General features: G+C 35.6%; 1 protein-coding gene across 1 annotated transcript; it reads left to right on the forward strand.

Annotated features, from left to right (window-relative positions):
• The first annotated feature begins 3,549 nt into the window (after positions 1-3,549).
• LOC126032164 (protein ELYS-like) lies at positions 3,550-6,670 on the forward strand. The gene is given in 4 exon segments (XM_049789857.1): positions 3,550-3,643; positions 3,815-4,357; positions 4,360-5,151; positions 5,154-6,670. Coding segments are annotated over 4 exon segments (2,946 nt in total).
• The last annotated feature ends 9,903 nt before the right edge of the window (positions 6,671-16,573 follow it).

The following is a 16,573-nucleotide window of genomic DNA, read 5'->3' on the forward strand; positions in this document are numbered from 1 at the left end:
TGCATGTAATAAAGTTGTTTAAATGAAAAAAATTATAACAGACATGGTGATTTGTTTCCAAATGCTAGGAAGCAATAATATAAAAAATAACAAAGATGTTATTTATGATCTTTGAAATGTGGGCAAAATATAGATAATATTTATTGAATATCAGTATTATATGATCAATATTATATTATGTGCTGTCCTTTTTCAGATAATATTTTTGCAGCAAATACATTACTTTTTTACTTTATGTGTATTTTTATGACTATTTAATGCTAGCTAGACTATAATTAGGATATTTTCTAAATTTTTATTTTTCAACTATTTAACATATATTTAATTTATTTAATTTACACTAACATAATCCAGAATTCTTTATATTTTTAAGTATTAGGAGAAAAAGTACAATGAGGTCAATAAAAGTAAATTTTATTTTACATTATTTATGTTTTGTACAGGTAATATCTGAAGTGTACATATGTTTAATCACAAAAAAATAAACAAATATACTGGGAAATTAGTATTGTCCTTAAAATGAAGAATACATGATATAACCATATAATTCAAATTATAGGACTAGGAATAAGTAAAGTATAATTTAAAAGGTTTTAGAGTCACTTAACTTACGCTAAATAAATGAGAATATATTAATTAACTAAAATAGAATTTCTAACACATTCGTTTTCTGTATTAGCAGCTTCATTTCTTCATTTTATTTGAAGAATATTGTAACTTTACATTATATTTACCTATTTACATAAGTATAATAAAATATATTTATTAAATCTATTTAGAAATAAATATATTAAAATAATAAAATAAAATTAAAATATATTGTATTAAATATCTACATATAAAAATAAATGTAAGGCCTCAATAAAAATTACATTTTATTCAAGAATAAGAAGATTATTCCGACATTAATAATGATTCAATTATTGTCAACACTATGAAACATTCTTCATTTTTTGCAGGACACGTCTCTTTTTTTTTTTTTTTTTTGGGCCACACCCGGTGATGCTTAGGGGTTACTCCAGGCTATGCGCTCAGAAGTTGCTCCTGGCTTGGGGGACCATATGGGACAACGGGGGATCGAACCGTGGTCCGTCCAAGGCTAGCGCAGGCAAGGCAGGCACCTTACCTCTAGTGCCACCGCCCGGCCCCAGGATACGTCTCTTTAGGCATTAGATAGAATACAACATTTCAGTTAAATTTATAATATATGAAAATTAGATATTAACTATATACTTATATAAAATATAATTTAATAAAGTTAAATATATAAATATAGACAAGTAAAATATAATTATATAGGTGTTTATTATAATATAAGCTGTATATTAAAATAATATATAATATATAACATGTATAAATATTTGTAAATCTATATATATATATTAATCGTATACATATATAATGTAAGATTTAATGAAATTAAATTGCATAAAAATCTGTTTATTGATAGCCACAATCTCTATTTTTAAATGTAAGCTAAATTGTGGAATATCCCACTACTTGACTCTAAGAAGTATGACTACTGCTGTGCTCCAATCAAATGCATTATATTTAAAAATAGTTGTATGTGGCAATGTTAGGTAGTGGGCCCACTAGACAATATTAGGTCTGACGCCTGCTGCTATCATTGCTTTCAGGAAGCACTTAATAATCTTAAAAATTTGAAAATATAGAGAAAGAATAAAAGAAAAAGAAGAATAGAGAAAAATGAATGATAAAAAAGAGAAAAAAAATAGAGTAAAAAGAAAAAAGAAAGAAAAAAGAGAAAAAGGAAAAGAGAAAGAGAGGAAATAAATAGAGAAAAGCAAGTCAGCCAGCAAGGAAGGAAGGAAGGAAGGAAGGAAGGAAGGAAGGAAGGAAGGAAGGAAGGAAGGAAGGAAGGAAGGAAGGAAGGAAGGAAGGAAGGAAGGAAGGAAGGAAGGAAGGAAGGAAGGAAGGAAGGAAGGAAGGAAGAAGGAAGGAAGAAGGAAAGAAAGAAAGAAAGAAAGAAAGAAAGAAAGAAAGAAAGAAAGAAAGAAAGAAAGAAAGAAAGAAAGAAAGAAAGAAAGAAAGAAAGAAAGAAAGAAAGAAAGAGAAAAATGAAAGAAAGGAGGAAGGGAGGAAGGAAGGAAGGAGGGAAGGAAGGAGGAAAGGAAGGAAGTTAGGAGGGAAAAAAGACAGGAAGACAGAAAAAAAGAGGAAGGAGACAGGCAGGAAATAGGTATAAAGAAATAAACAAGGGAAAGGAAGGAAGAGGAAAAAAGAAAAAAGTGAAATAAGGTTTTTTTTTGACATTGAAGTGTTTTTTTTTTTTTAAACAAGGAACTGATTTTGAACGTTATTACTCACAATTTCTCCAAATTGCTTCACATAAATCAAGAGCCAAGACATTTGTTTTTGTTCTGTTTTGTTTTTTAGGTCACACCCAACAGCACTCAGGGGAAACTCCGGGCTCTACACCCAGAAATCGCTCCTGGCAGGCTCGAGGGACCATATTGAAATGCTGGGATTTGAACCACAGTCCATCTGCATGCAAGGCAAAAGCCCTAACTCCATGCTATCTCTCCGGCCCCAAGATCCAAGACATTTTTGTAGGTTTTATTTAGGAGCTACATGTAGAAGAACTCAGACTAATTCCTGTACTATAAGACTAACTCATGACCATGACAGTGCTGAGAAACATGCGGTTCTGGGGTCCTTGGGAGTTGGAATAGCAAGTGTGCTTGATCTACTATACCTACAGTCCAAGAATCAAGGCATTTCATAATGTTTACGAGACGTAACATTAAGTCACAGAAAACTATAGTTTTCCTATTGAACAACAATTATATACAATTAACTATTTTATAAACATAAAAGTTGAATTCATAGAATTATGTGAATTGTTTTCTCTAAATGTTTACTCTTATTAATGCCAATTTGAAAATTTACACTCAGCTTTTATCTTTGCTAGAGTTTCTATGGAAAACAAAAAAGCATGTCAGAGAGATTTGGCCTGAAATGGAGGATGTTAATGAAGCCATGGAAAAAGACAAGTTCTTCATTTAATACTCATTTTAAAGTAATATTTTGTACAACACTGCAATATAATTGAGGGACTTGTATGAGTAGTTCAGTATGTTAAATATATTATACATACATGGTGGTGTACACTGTGCGTGATTAATGTAGTAGGAAATCCAAGACATGAATCATCAATAAAAGGCACATTTTTTAAAAAAATACAAAATAAAAGTTAGTAAATATGGGTGTAAACATACATACATTATATACATATTTATGTACCCTCATTTGAAACACTCAGTACATTTATGAAACTGTAGGAATTACTGACATGGGAAATTTTTAAGGTAGATCAATCGAATGTTTCTCAATAACGGTTTTAGAAGAGCTTTTTTCTAATATTAAAGAGGTGCATGTCTTGGCTTAAGCTGAAAATGAAAAAACAACATTTAGCAAAAAAGAAAAAGTGGAAAATGTATTTCATAAAAATAATTGGGGATGTTTCCGCTGGTTTTACTCGGCACAGTGTGATTTCCGATCTGTTCCTCGCAGAAATTTCTACATACAATGACTGGCACCACTGGCACCACTGACACCACTGACACAAGCAGGTGTGAAATTTCCTGTCCTGGTCTCATGGACCTGCCCTCAAAGTTCCCTGGTAGCTCAGGTCTAGAAGCACAGAATCAAGTAAGAAAGGTTAAAACCAGATTACCTAATCCTCCCCATCTCCTCCCCAATTCCTGACCAGGTCATGCCACCACAATCCAGACCACTACGTTGGGCACGGGAAACCATGGCGTTGAGTGCTGAGCTGCCACGCGGCTTGCAGCAGCCAAGGCCATCTCGAGTCTCGCCGTGGCTCAAGGGAGCCAGGAAGTGCCAGTGGAGTGCTGTTGGATAGAGGCAGCAGCTGGCGCACAGCAGAGGTGGGCGTGCCTGCGAACCTTTGTGGCGTCTCCCAGGAGATGCTGTGATGCAGTCGCACAGTGTCGCTGCTGTTTGGGCTCCCTAGGACTATTAGGCGGTCGTGGCGGCTCTGCGTCCAGCTCTGCTGCACTAGAATCGGGTGAATATCTACATAATTGCTCTTATTTTGCTCTGTGGTCCCTGGATTCTGTAGTAAGTAGGTTTTTTCCACATGATATCTTGCATATCTTAGTGCATGAGAGGAGTTTAAGTCGAGGAATTCCTCCTTCCCATCCACCTCCTGAGGACTTTTTTCATCCAAGATGTCTTAATTTTGCTACTTGTTTGATGAACTCTGGAGTGGTTCACATCAATTGCAATGGCTTTCAGAAAAAGAATCTGATGTTTTCAAGTGCATTGGGGCAATCTCTCAACAGTGCCATTCCTGATCATTATAAGCAATGTTTCAGGCTGACATGTCACCACAAAGTCTTGATAGTCCATCTTCAAATTTAAGTCAGCAAGACCAATTAGAAGCTTTATGGTCTGCAGTAGACCAAACCAATTTCCTCGCACTTATGTCTAGATGCATCAAACAATGGGCATCAGAACACCCACATTCGGCCACTAAGTTGTGCTTTGTTCTAGAATGGACATGGAATAAAGTGAATGTCACCAAAGAAGAATTGGTCAGACTGTGTGCGCCGTTATTTGATGGCTCATGCCATATCATTGATCCACAGACTATACAGTCTATCCATTGTTGTTATTTGCTTCTGTGCCACCTTAATGCAGTTCTTAATTGTTTGTTAGCAGAAGCCAAAAGCATGACTGAGGAAGGCATATTGAGCCTGAACAATAAACGTATGTTGACTCAAATCACATGTCAATACATACAAGTGGTTCTGTGGTTCTGTCGTTTTGAGCTTCTACCAGAGGGCTTCCATGATGCTATGCATTTAAGAAGTTTATGCTATAACTACCCTGTAATTCAGGAGTACTACACCAGTTGTCGACAGAAGTGTGAGAGTTTTTCAAGGGGGGAAATGAATCCTGATTACCTGATCATTGATGGACTGGTTTCTCGCCTAGGAAATAGGATTGAGAATTTGTGGGAAAACGATGAAGGAAGCACTGGAAAATATCCTCCTCCAAGTCTGCATGCACTGCTTGACATATACTTACTTGATAATATTCCAGAAGCAAACAAACATGCAGTTACCATCTATTTGCTGCTAGATATTCTGTCTTGTTTTCCAAAGATGATTCTGCCATTGAATCATTTCTTAAGCTTTTTGCCATTTCTTATAGCCAACTGAAACTGATTAAAGGATTGTGGTATATAGACCATAAAAATTATGAGAGGGCTTTGGAACTTCTGTTTGACCCAGCCACAGTCGAACCTTTGCCATGGCAACATACAATGATTCTTCAAGCTTTCATAAGTCATGGTGAGCACAGAATCGCCCTCAGATATATCCATTCCATGAAGCCAACGATGTCCACAGATGGTGATGTTTGCCTTCACTTCACCATTTTGACCTATAATAGGTGTGTGGTTGAGGCCTTAAATTTGCTGCGGCAACATTCTAGTAGTTTAAACAGAAAGGACTTATTCAAGCACACTTACGACATGTGCCAGGAACTGGGCTTGCTGGAAGATTTTCTAAAGATACCGCTCAAAGACACTGAACATGAGGATTTGGTAAGAACTTTGCAAACCAGTCCTAGAATCAAAGAATCCTCTCCTGGAGTATCTTCTCCCCCAATACCTAATGCTTCTGTTGGAACCCCAATTGCACAAGCTTCACAAAAAAGTTCTAAAGAGCTGAATACGGCTGATTATCCTGTACCTCAGCCTTCTCAATGTATGAGGGTTTTTCTGCAGAGCCCCACCAAATCTCCTTTGTACCTTCCATCTTATTTAATGCCAGTAAATTCATGTGTCAAAAGATCTTGGGACCAAATTACCAAGGCTAAGGAAATACATTGCCTTGAAACTCCTCTTGTGGCTAAGAAAGCTAAAATTTCGGCCACAACAGTTAATGCTTCTGGATTTGCCAAAGCTAGTCTTCAATCCATTTTAAAGTCTTGTCGTCCATCAACTTTAGCATCACCCTCTTTGTCTTCTGGACCTTCTCTTGTTCCTTTACAACTGAAGGAAACTTCAATTTCATTGAGGGAAGAGGGCATAACTGCACCATGTACAACTGGAGTTGCCTATGACAACAAAACTAATATATATGTTACTACACCACCACGTTCAATTCTAAAAAAACCTGACTCACTGAAGACCCGAAAGAAGGTATCTTTTTCCTTAGACCATCAAGAAAATGAAAATCAAGAATTGCATGTAAGGCTACAGGATACTGCGAGCTCTTCTACTGAACTAATTGCTGATGTAACAGAAAAAGGGCAAGATGGTAATAGTAATATGGTTGAGTCTGAAGGAAGTCCTCCTAAAATGCCAGGACTTTCTGATACTGGGAATACCGAAGATATTTTGCTGTCATCTCTGACAGCACAACAGGCAGAAGTCCCCATGTCTGACACACCTAGAAAACGTGGTAGACCAAGAAACATAAATGCTGATGATGTAGCACCCACAGCTCATGAGGAGGAGAGAAGTCCCAAAAGGAGAAAAGATCTTAGCATTCAAAGGAGATCGACAAGAAACACCTCAGTTACAACAATAAATACTCATGCTGGAGAACGAGCTTCAGAGAAGTCAGTTTCAGTTCCAGAAGAGGAACTTGAGCCAGTGTTGAGCCCCAAGTAAAAAGTCAGATGGGGAAAGACAATCAATACTCTTTAATATACTCAGAGTATTATTAGACCAATTTTAAAACGAGACTGATTTAACTTCTATTGCTTTACATTTAATTGACTGTTTAAGCGCTTTGCTTCTGCGATTAAGATTTCTATCACAGAAATCACTTTATAAGGTTTGAAAAAGATACATTTCATAAAACCTCGAGTACTGATAATTTGGGACATATTAGTTTGTCCTTTGAATTGGGAAAAATAATGGAAATCAAAAAATATTATGACTGCAATTGGTGATGCTTAATGTTGGCTGAAAATCATCAATACATGAGTGCTGTAAAATGATGTATACCAAGTAGTAGATATTTTGGAATGAATGGACCATTCATATTTGATCATCTGGAAACAAATTTCTTTGCTGAATAAGCTTCTAATGTTCTACTGTGAAGCCTAAGAGTGCTCTCTACGTTATTTTCTTACCAAGTAACTCCAGTAATAAAAAATAATGAAAATTTCTATACCAAGTGTTGACAATGTTAAAGTAGCAGTACGACTGTGGCCTTTTAGTCAGATTAGTGATATTTCATTGCTTTTTTGACAATTGACTATCACTTGGATTTTATCACTTTTTTAAGGATTGTAATCAAACTTGTATTTAAGCTGCATTTCTTCTATGGAATATGGACCTTCTTGAAATGAACTTGATAAATGAACTGTGTAATTTAAAGATCTAAATATAATTCAGTGAATTGTATTCCTTTGCATGACTTTAAATGAAAAAGTTGACAAGAGAAGAAAATGAAATCATTAAAATACTGAATATTGCATAATGCACGATATTATGTTCCCAATAGTAAAATATTAAAATACTTATTTACCCACTGGCACCAATCCATCTAGAGTGAGGAAAGCAACATCATTTTAAAAGTCTTCGGGAATATGTCTAATCGTAATAGTAATATTGGACTCAGTAAACTTTGATCTTCAGAATCTTAGACTTTACTGCATTATTAAAATGATAAGTGAATAGGTGTCTGGAAAAATGTTTTAGAAAACATGAGGTTGATGAAAACACCAAAGAGCTTTTAGTGAGGGATTAATTCCTATTGATAATATGTTTAATTGAAAATAAATTGAAAGTTTTAAGTGCATTTGTCTGTGTGTTCATTTTTACATTAATAATCCAAAAATTTTCATTTTATATTAGGTGATATGTACCGCTATCTCACTGAATAATTATTGCAGTTTTTTTAAATTTTTTAATTTTTTTGAAATTTAAACCAATCTAAAATTCGGTTTTAAACTTCTTCCACAAGAGTAAACAACTTAGTAATATTTTAATATTTTTGTTTGGTTGGTTTTTTGTGCTACACCAGAAATGCTCAGAGGTTACTCCTGGCTATGTGCTTAGACATCACGCCTCGCTCGGGGACCATATGGGATGATGGGGATCAAATCCGGTATATACCGGGCAGTGTGCAAGGCAATTGTTCAACTGCTGTTGTATTATGCCCTTGTATTATTTTTTTAAGTTTTTGTTTTCTTTAGTGCTTTAATTTACAAAGCTTTAAAAACAGACTTGCAACTCCAAACCTACAACCAGTTTTAGTGTATTTTGACCAAGGACACAGGTTTCCATTAATCTCATACCACCTCCTTTATAAATACCTATTTTATTTTATTTTACTTTTTATTTTTGTTCTTTGTTCACACCTAGCAACACTCAGTAGTTACTCCTGTCTCTACGCTCAGAAATTGCTCCTGGCAGATTCGGGGGGACCATATGGGATGCCAGAATTCGAACCACTGTCCTTCTGCATGCAAGAAAATGCCTTATCTCCATGCTATCACTCTGGCCCCTGCATTTTATCTCTCTGGTCCCATTTGTCAATAATCACTTATTAATTTAGCTCACAGCTTACCAGGATTATGTTTTCTAATTATCTAATTATTATGTTTAAAATTATCTAATGTTTAAAACATCAAACTGTCAATACATGGTCTCTAGAGTCCTTAGAATAAATAGTTTTTTGTTTGTTTGTTGTTTTTTTTTGGGGGGGCCACACCTGTTTGATGCTCAGGGGTTATTCCTGGCTATGCGCTCAGAAATTGCTCCTGGCTTGGGGAGACCATGTGGGACGCCGGGGGATCGAACTGTGGTCCGTCCTATGCTAGCGCTTGCAAGGCAGACACCTTACCTCTGGCACCACCTCTCCGGCCCCAGAATAAATAGTTTTTATACAACAATGTTACAATGATGTTAAAATAAATGCAGTGAACGTACCATACTATTTTAAAAAATATCTGAAATACACAATGATTTTGTGTGAAATGAAGAAAACTTCACATTCACCACTTTTTAGAAAAATAAATGCACTTAAAATAGATAATATGGCTATTTGTTATCATGTAATCACAAATGTATATTACTAGTTGTATTTATATGTGATATTTATCCTCCTCATTGACATTTAAATAATGTGAAGTGACAGTTAAGTATTTCCAAAAATAAGTCACATGAACAAAATGTGGATTTTAGCAAAAAATTATTGCAATTACACAATTTTAAAGTAAAAATCTTAGTTTATGAAAGAGTTCACCCAGTAAATATCATTTTAGGAACAAAATATTTAATCTATTTTAAAGTACTCAGTTACATTTGAACTAAAAATTTAGGATTCAAGAGAAATAAATTACTAAAATATTTTATATGTGATCTGATTCATTATTCTTTTTTTTTTTTTTTTTTGGTTTTTGGGCCACACCCGGTGACGCTCAGGGGTTACTCCTGGCTATGCGCTCAGAAGTCGCTCCTGGCTTGGGGGACCATATGGGACGCCGGGGGATCGAACCGCGGTCCGTCTCCTAGGCTAGCGCAGGTAAGGCAGGCACCTTACCTCGAGCGCCACCGCCCGGCCCTGATTCATTATTCTTAATAAAGTTATAATACCTAACTTATTAACTATACCCATCAAAGTTTCAAAGGTGTATCCATCCTCTAGAAATTTTGTGAGCAAGTAAATATCCAAAATATACTGAATAATTGTGTATTAAATGAACAAAGCAGACAAAGCTACAAAATTATTAAAGTGAATACATTAACTCCTTTAAATTCTTTTCTAAAAACCTGTATTCTAAAGCTGGAGTGATAGGCATAGCAATAGGGCATTTGCTTTGCAAGCTGCTGACCAGGGAGGAACAGACCTGGACTCCATTCCCAGCATCCCATATGTGCCCCCTAGCATGCCAGGAACAATTTTTGAGCACAGAGCCAGGAGTAAGTTTGAGAATGCTGGGTGTGGTCCAAAAACTAAAAATCAATAAAATAAAATAGAATAAAATAAAAACCATCTTTATTCTTCATGTACACTTAGTTACTAAAATATTTCATTTTAATGTTCTATTTCAAAGATCTATTTCTGTTCATAAAAAATACACATATTTTAATATTTTCATTTACAAAATTTCATGTGTTAAAAAATACTGCTCCAATAGCTCATATATTTATGTTGATAGTATTATAAATATTATCTAATGCCAATGTAAAGAATGACATTAGAAAATTGCACCTGAGCAAGAAACATGAATAAATATATTTTTGCATACTTTGTTAATGATAAGATATATTAATTTAATGCAATTTGCAAGATTTAAAAATTATGTAACTACTTTGAAATGTTTGATTTATTATAGTGAGATCTACATTTGTTATTTGATCTGATTTTTTTTTTTTGTTTGCTTGTTTGGTTTGGGGAACATATCTAGTTTTATATACTGAGAAGTTACTCCTGGTTTTGTGTGCAACTTAAATAAATCCTTTCAGTGCTTGGGAACCATTTACCATAAAACATTTTCTAATCAGGTTCTACCTTTTGTAAGACAAGGACCTAAGACTTGTATCATCTCTTTGACCAATAATAAATTTTTATTGTCATTTGTCTTCTAGTAAATACAAGACATTAAAAATAATTTCAAATTTCATTTTCATTCAGTTATTATTTAAAATTTATTTTTGCTTACTTAGCACTGTAACACTTTCCTTGAAACTATATATTTGTTTTTATTATTTTTGTTAGAAGTTTTACCTCATTCATATTACTATTTTTTTGTTACTGTTTTAAGGAGCTACATTTGAGTGGGTTTTTGATGCATGGTGGCAACTCCCAGTTGTACACTGGGTTTTGTGATGCTCAGGCCCAACTGTGCTACAACAGATAATTCTCATATTATCAAAATATACCTACTCATATTTTCTACCACAATTAAACCATATCCTCTAGTCTAAATCATATCAATTTTAAAAATAAATATCAGAGGGACCAGAGCGATAGCGCGTGCCTTGCACGAGACTGACACGGGATGGATTCCCAGTATCCTATATTGTCGCTCAAGTCAGGAGAGATTTCTGAGCACATAGCTAGGAGGAACCCCTGAGTGTCACCAGGTGTAACCTCCTGCAAAATGTAAAAATATAAATATCAGAGTGATATACAGTGGCCAAAATGTTTGCTATGCACCTATGTTCAATGGTAAATACTCCATAGAGTGCCCCTAATCCCACCGTGAGTGATCTATGAGTGTAAGAAGGACAAAAGTATGCCCTGAGCACTTCTGGGTGTGGACCCCAGAAAACAAAATAAAACGAAAAAAGTAAATGTCAGTTGTTTTTGACAGAGCTTTTTTTTTTATTATTATTTTTGTATGAAAACCTATTTTCTAATAAAAATCAACCTAATTCATTATTTTAAAAAGTTTAAAATTGTCAAAAATTGTTAGATGGTCATAAAAAATTGAATAAAACATAGAAAACATATACAATAAAAAGGGAGCATAAAAGTAAAATATTTTCTTACTTTAAAGGTCAATATAATATACTAGTAGAAAACCAAATTAATCATTTTGAGTAGTAATAGTTATGTTAAAAATACACAAGCTAATATGAACAGTCATCAGGTATGTATAATAATTCACTAATTTATAGAAATACTATATTATAAAACTAAATTTATAAGAATAAAATTGCATTTTAGTTTAATATATGTCAAGCCACTATATTTATGTTTGAAATAAAGCATGTTAAAGAGACTGTAACAATCAAAGTAGCCTTAACATAATCCATATAAAAACACAAAAACAGGGGACAGACTTTACAGTGGGTAGGGAATTTGCCATTCATGTGGTTATGTAGGTTCTATTGATTCTATCTTTCCTTAGTGCCCTTGTAGTTCCCAAAACACCAACAGGAGTGATCTGTGAGCAGAATCAAGAGTAATCCCTAAGCCCAGCCAGTCATGATCAAAATAAAGACAATAACTATTAAGAGCAAAATTTATATCTTGTAGTAAAGCTTAAAAACGGAAACAAATGTTTTCTGCTCCTTTACATTTATCTGAAATGAATGTCACTCCTCTTCCTTTTAATCTACAATGCTATGTTTATTTTATATTTTGATAGTTTTTAACCAAAATAATTATCACCTTTTCCAATATCAATAATACAAATATTTCTTGTGCTGCTTAATTAAGAAATAAAACACACAGTTGAACATGAAGACAAACATTTAACAATATTATTTTCAAGGACCAAACTAGAAAATTTGCTTCAGGTCTCAGCTCAAGAACTACTAAATTTATCTCCTAAGAATGATCAGTGTCTGAGGCTGAAGCAATGGCTCAGTTGTGGGGAGTTTGCCTTGCACTCGGCCAACTCAGGACAAATTAGGGTCATCCCATGTAGTCCCCCAAGACTGCCAGGAGTGACCCCTGAGAGCCACCAGAGTAGGCCCCGCCCAAAAAAAAATGATGATCAGTTTCACTCACGGGAAAAAAAGGCAGAAAAATAATAGCAGCACGTGCCACAAATTCTCTGAAATTTAATAGTTTCATAAATAGTAATTTACCTTTCCAGGGACACAGAAAATAACTAATTTAGAATTAATAAAACTAAACTGTCTTTTTATTTTTCTTGGTTTTGGGGCCACACCCAGTGACGCTCAGGGGTTACTCCTGGCTAAGTGCTCAGAAATTGCTCCTGGCTTGGGGACCATATGAGACTCCGGGGGATCCAACGGCAGTTCGTCCTAGGTCAGCCGTGTTCAAGGCAAACACCCTGCCGCCGCACCCCTGCTCTGGCCCCTAAACTGTCTTTTTCTTTATTTTTTATAAAATCTCTGACATATCTTCCCTATCACTGGGCAATAAATATTTGTTAACCTGCTACTACTTAAGTTTTCAAGTGTAGTGATGTATTTAAACATTTAGTTTTTATCCTAGAATAATCAGAAAACAATGGATTATGTTACCATTTGAGAAGAACTTATACTAAAATATCTGAGGTTAAACTGCATAATTGACAGATGTTCCTTCTTGCAAATTATATGATATCAAAATATTCAGTTTTATTTGCATTATAATAAAAATGCAATCACTACAAAAGCATTGTGTTGATAACGGGTATGGAGCTATTTATATATATATATATATATATATATATATATATATATATATATTCATTGTCTCCATCTTGCAATTGCTTACATTTAAGTGTAAGAATAGCTAATCTTGATCACTTATCGTTTTGAATAGATAATATAATCATCGAATCACCCTTTAAAATTTGTTCTTTTTAGTTTTACACCTGGCAATGCTCAAGGCTTATGCCTGGCTCTGGACGCTGATATCACTCCTGACAGTGCTTTGGGGGTCATATAGGTAGGATGGCAGAAATCAAATTCAGTCTAGCAAGGTGCATGTCAAGAGTTCTACCGGTTGTACTATTTCTCCAGCTTAGGAGATCAGCCAGGCTATTATCATTATATTTAGGAAGAATATAAAAGAATAGTTATAAAATCTTAGAAGTTTAAGAATTTGAGCACTGATGCTAATAGTAGTAAAGGAAGAGAGAAAGATAAATGGGTGAAAGTTCTGAGGATATATTTTGTTCTTTCTCATTTTCCCTTCAATATTCAAAATTGCTTACTCTCATTAGGACTTATGTAAGCTTTTTTGTTTCTCCTTGAATAAGAGAAAACAGTATAGAGTAGACAGTCCTCTTCTGAATAAGATGCTTTACAAAAACTGGCTTGTTAAACACTTATTTCATTTTATTCATTGCTCAAATACATACCTTTTCAATTAGTAATTTCTCACATCATCACTCAAAAGTCAAATTAATCTAAATAACTTAAAAGCAAAGAAAATAAAGATTTATCAAGGAAAATATATGACAGAATTAATTTTCATACTATTTATAAAATGTATCAAATGGTTAAATTCAAATTTTTGTATAATTATATATCAGAGGGGCCGGAGAGATAGCACAGCAATAAGGCATTTGTCTTGCATGCAGAAGGATGGTAGTTCAAATCCCAGCTTCCCATATGGTCCCCTGAGCTTGCTGGGGGCAATTTCTGAGCACAGAGCCAGGAGTAGCCCCTGAGCACTGCTGGGTGTGACCCAAAAAACAAAACAAAAAATTATGTATTAGAATATTGTATTAACATGCAGAAAGAGCAAGAAAGCACCATAACAGGAGCAAAATAAAGTAAAATTAAATCTCTTACATTTCATTATAATAGGTTTTTTAAAAGTGAGGGTCAAATAATAATTGAACACAGTAATATATGGTTAGAACATATAGGTAAAGTTAATAACAACTGTTACAGGTACATTGTGATAGGAGGGAGGAATTGGGAATAATCTGTCATAAACTAATTTAAGACATGAGAATTACAGTAGTGTTACTTAAAAGTGTCCTTTGATTATTTAAAACTGTATATTTCACCATCAGAATATCTGAAATGACTGCTAATAGAATTAAAGGAAGATATTGACAGCAGTAGTTAGAGTATTTCACATTTCTCTATAATTACTAGATAGATCGAAATGGCAAAAATTCACCAGAAAATACACATTAAAGTAGAAATAGAGCTCTCGCCGGCATGGGGTTTGGAAAAGCCCCATGCCGGAAGGCCTTCTTCCTAGCTAAGGGGGTTCTGGGAGGCCAGAGAGGCTCCCAGCCGACTCCCCCTTCTTTCTCCCAGACCCCATGGGAATCCTGGTTGCCTGCCCAGGGGGCCAGAAAAGTGAGGGCAGGGGAGGACTCTAAAGGGGACCTCAGGTCTTCCCAACTCCCCCACCTAGCACCAAAAGGGGAGAGGAGTGGGGGAGGTGAAGAAGGCAGGCGAATTTCTGGCTTCCGGTTCTATACCAAATCCTTTTCTGTTCTAAAGGCTAGCTCTTGCCAGCATGGGGAGTGTCATCACTGGCAACTTTTTTTCTCACCAGGCTCCATTTTTATGACAGCGTGGTGGCATGATTAGTAGTATAGATTAAAAGGATTTCCTATAATTAATGTATCTTTTGCATATGCAAAATGTTCATCTTGTATTCTGCCCTTGCCCACTGCCCTACAAGCTCATTTCTAGTCCTTCACTTCCTCACCCCCAACCATCATTACCCCACATTTAACCCTTTATACCTCCAATTCTTGGTTCCTCAGGAAGCAGATCATTATACCCACATAAAGCCAGCTGCCAAACAGCACCCTAAGTGATAGGATAGATTTTTGGCGGGAGAAGATCCCAATACACTGTTGCTATTGATCTACTCTCAGAGTCCCCCTTTACTCCTCCTTCCTTCATTGTGGACCTTTGCTAAGAGACTCGGTTTCTGAGAAATCATGGCTCAAGAATTTTTTCTTGATTTTTTTCAGCTGGTTATCAGATTGTACAAGCCAAATCACAGACCAAAGTGGTGCACAGGATTTAACACACCCCCAACTATTTCAAAAGACATAAAAGGGACACATATATATCTTTTGAATATCGTATATGTATCCCCTTAACAGCTAAAACCATAACTGAATATTCTCTTATACAGTGACAATTTTCCCCACTGTTTTTTCTGTTCTTCTCTTTGTGATCTGTCCAATAAGGATTTTTGGTAGAAGAGTACCTTGCTTTAGAGCTTATGTTAGAACCAAGTTACAGAGATTGTTGGACTTGTTCTAATGGCCCCCATATGCACCAATAATCCATGTGACATTGTTCCTCTTTTGCATTAAATGCATTAAAATAGGAAAATACTGTACATACAAAAAGTTCTTATCTAATAGAAATGGAAACACACAAATCTTGTAATGCAGTGGAACCTTACACCTTGAGTACTGTCATAAGAACCTGGCTCAGGCCTCAGAAGAATGGACATTGTCCATTCACCTGCGAATCAAGGCATCCATCTATGAAACAACCACTTTTGTCTATAACATCACCTGGGAGCAATCCTCTACCAGGGAAGATCTTGCTGCTGCCCTGGCATCGACCTACTCCAAAGAGAGTTCCCTTAACACCCGGAAGACATATCAACAACAACAGCCTGATTTCAGGGCAGGGCTCTCCGCATTGCCCTCTAATTGTGAGGTGAAACTAGAGGATGCTCCACATCATCCTAACTTTGATGAAGGATATACACAGAATCCAGGATCTTTAACTACAGAAACCTGGGGCCGGGCGGTGGCGCTAAAGGTAAGGTGCCTGCCTTACCTGCGCTAGCCTAGGACGGACCGCGGTTCGATCCCCCGGTGTCCCATATGGTCCCCCAAGCCAGGAGCGACTTCTGAGCGCATAGCCAGGAGTAACCCCTGAGCGTCACTGGGTGTGGCCCAAAAAAAAAAAAAAAAAAAAAAAAAAACTACAGAAACCTGACACCAACAACAGTGACCATGGAGAAAAAGAAAAAAGAAGTTTATTGGCACTACAGACAATGACTTGGGTTGGACAACCTAGTATGCCCAGGGCCTAGAGTTGGTCTTATGCCAGAAAACTTCAGGGGTAAGGTCTCCTTGTATTGAGACCAACATTTTCTTTCCAAGTCCCTCATATTTTGCTGGGTCTATGCAAACAACAATTGCCACTCTA

The sequence above is a fragment of the Suncus etruscus genome, chromosome 16 (genome assembly GCF_024139225.1).
Source record: "Suncus etruscus isolate mSunEtr1 chromosome 16, mSunEtr1.pri.cur, whole genome shotgun sequence".
Classification (NCBI taxonomy): domain Eukaryota; kingdom Metazoa; phylum Chordata; class Mammalia; order Eulipotyphla; family Soricidae; genus Suncus; species Suncus etruscus.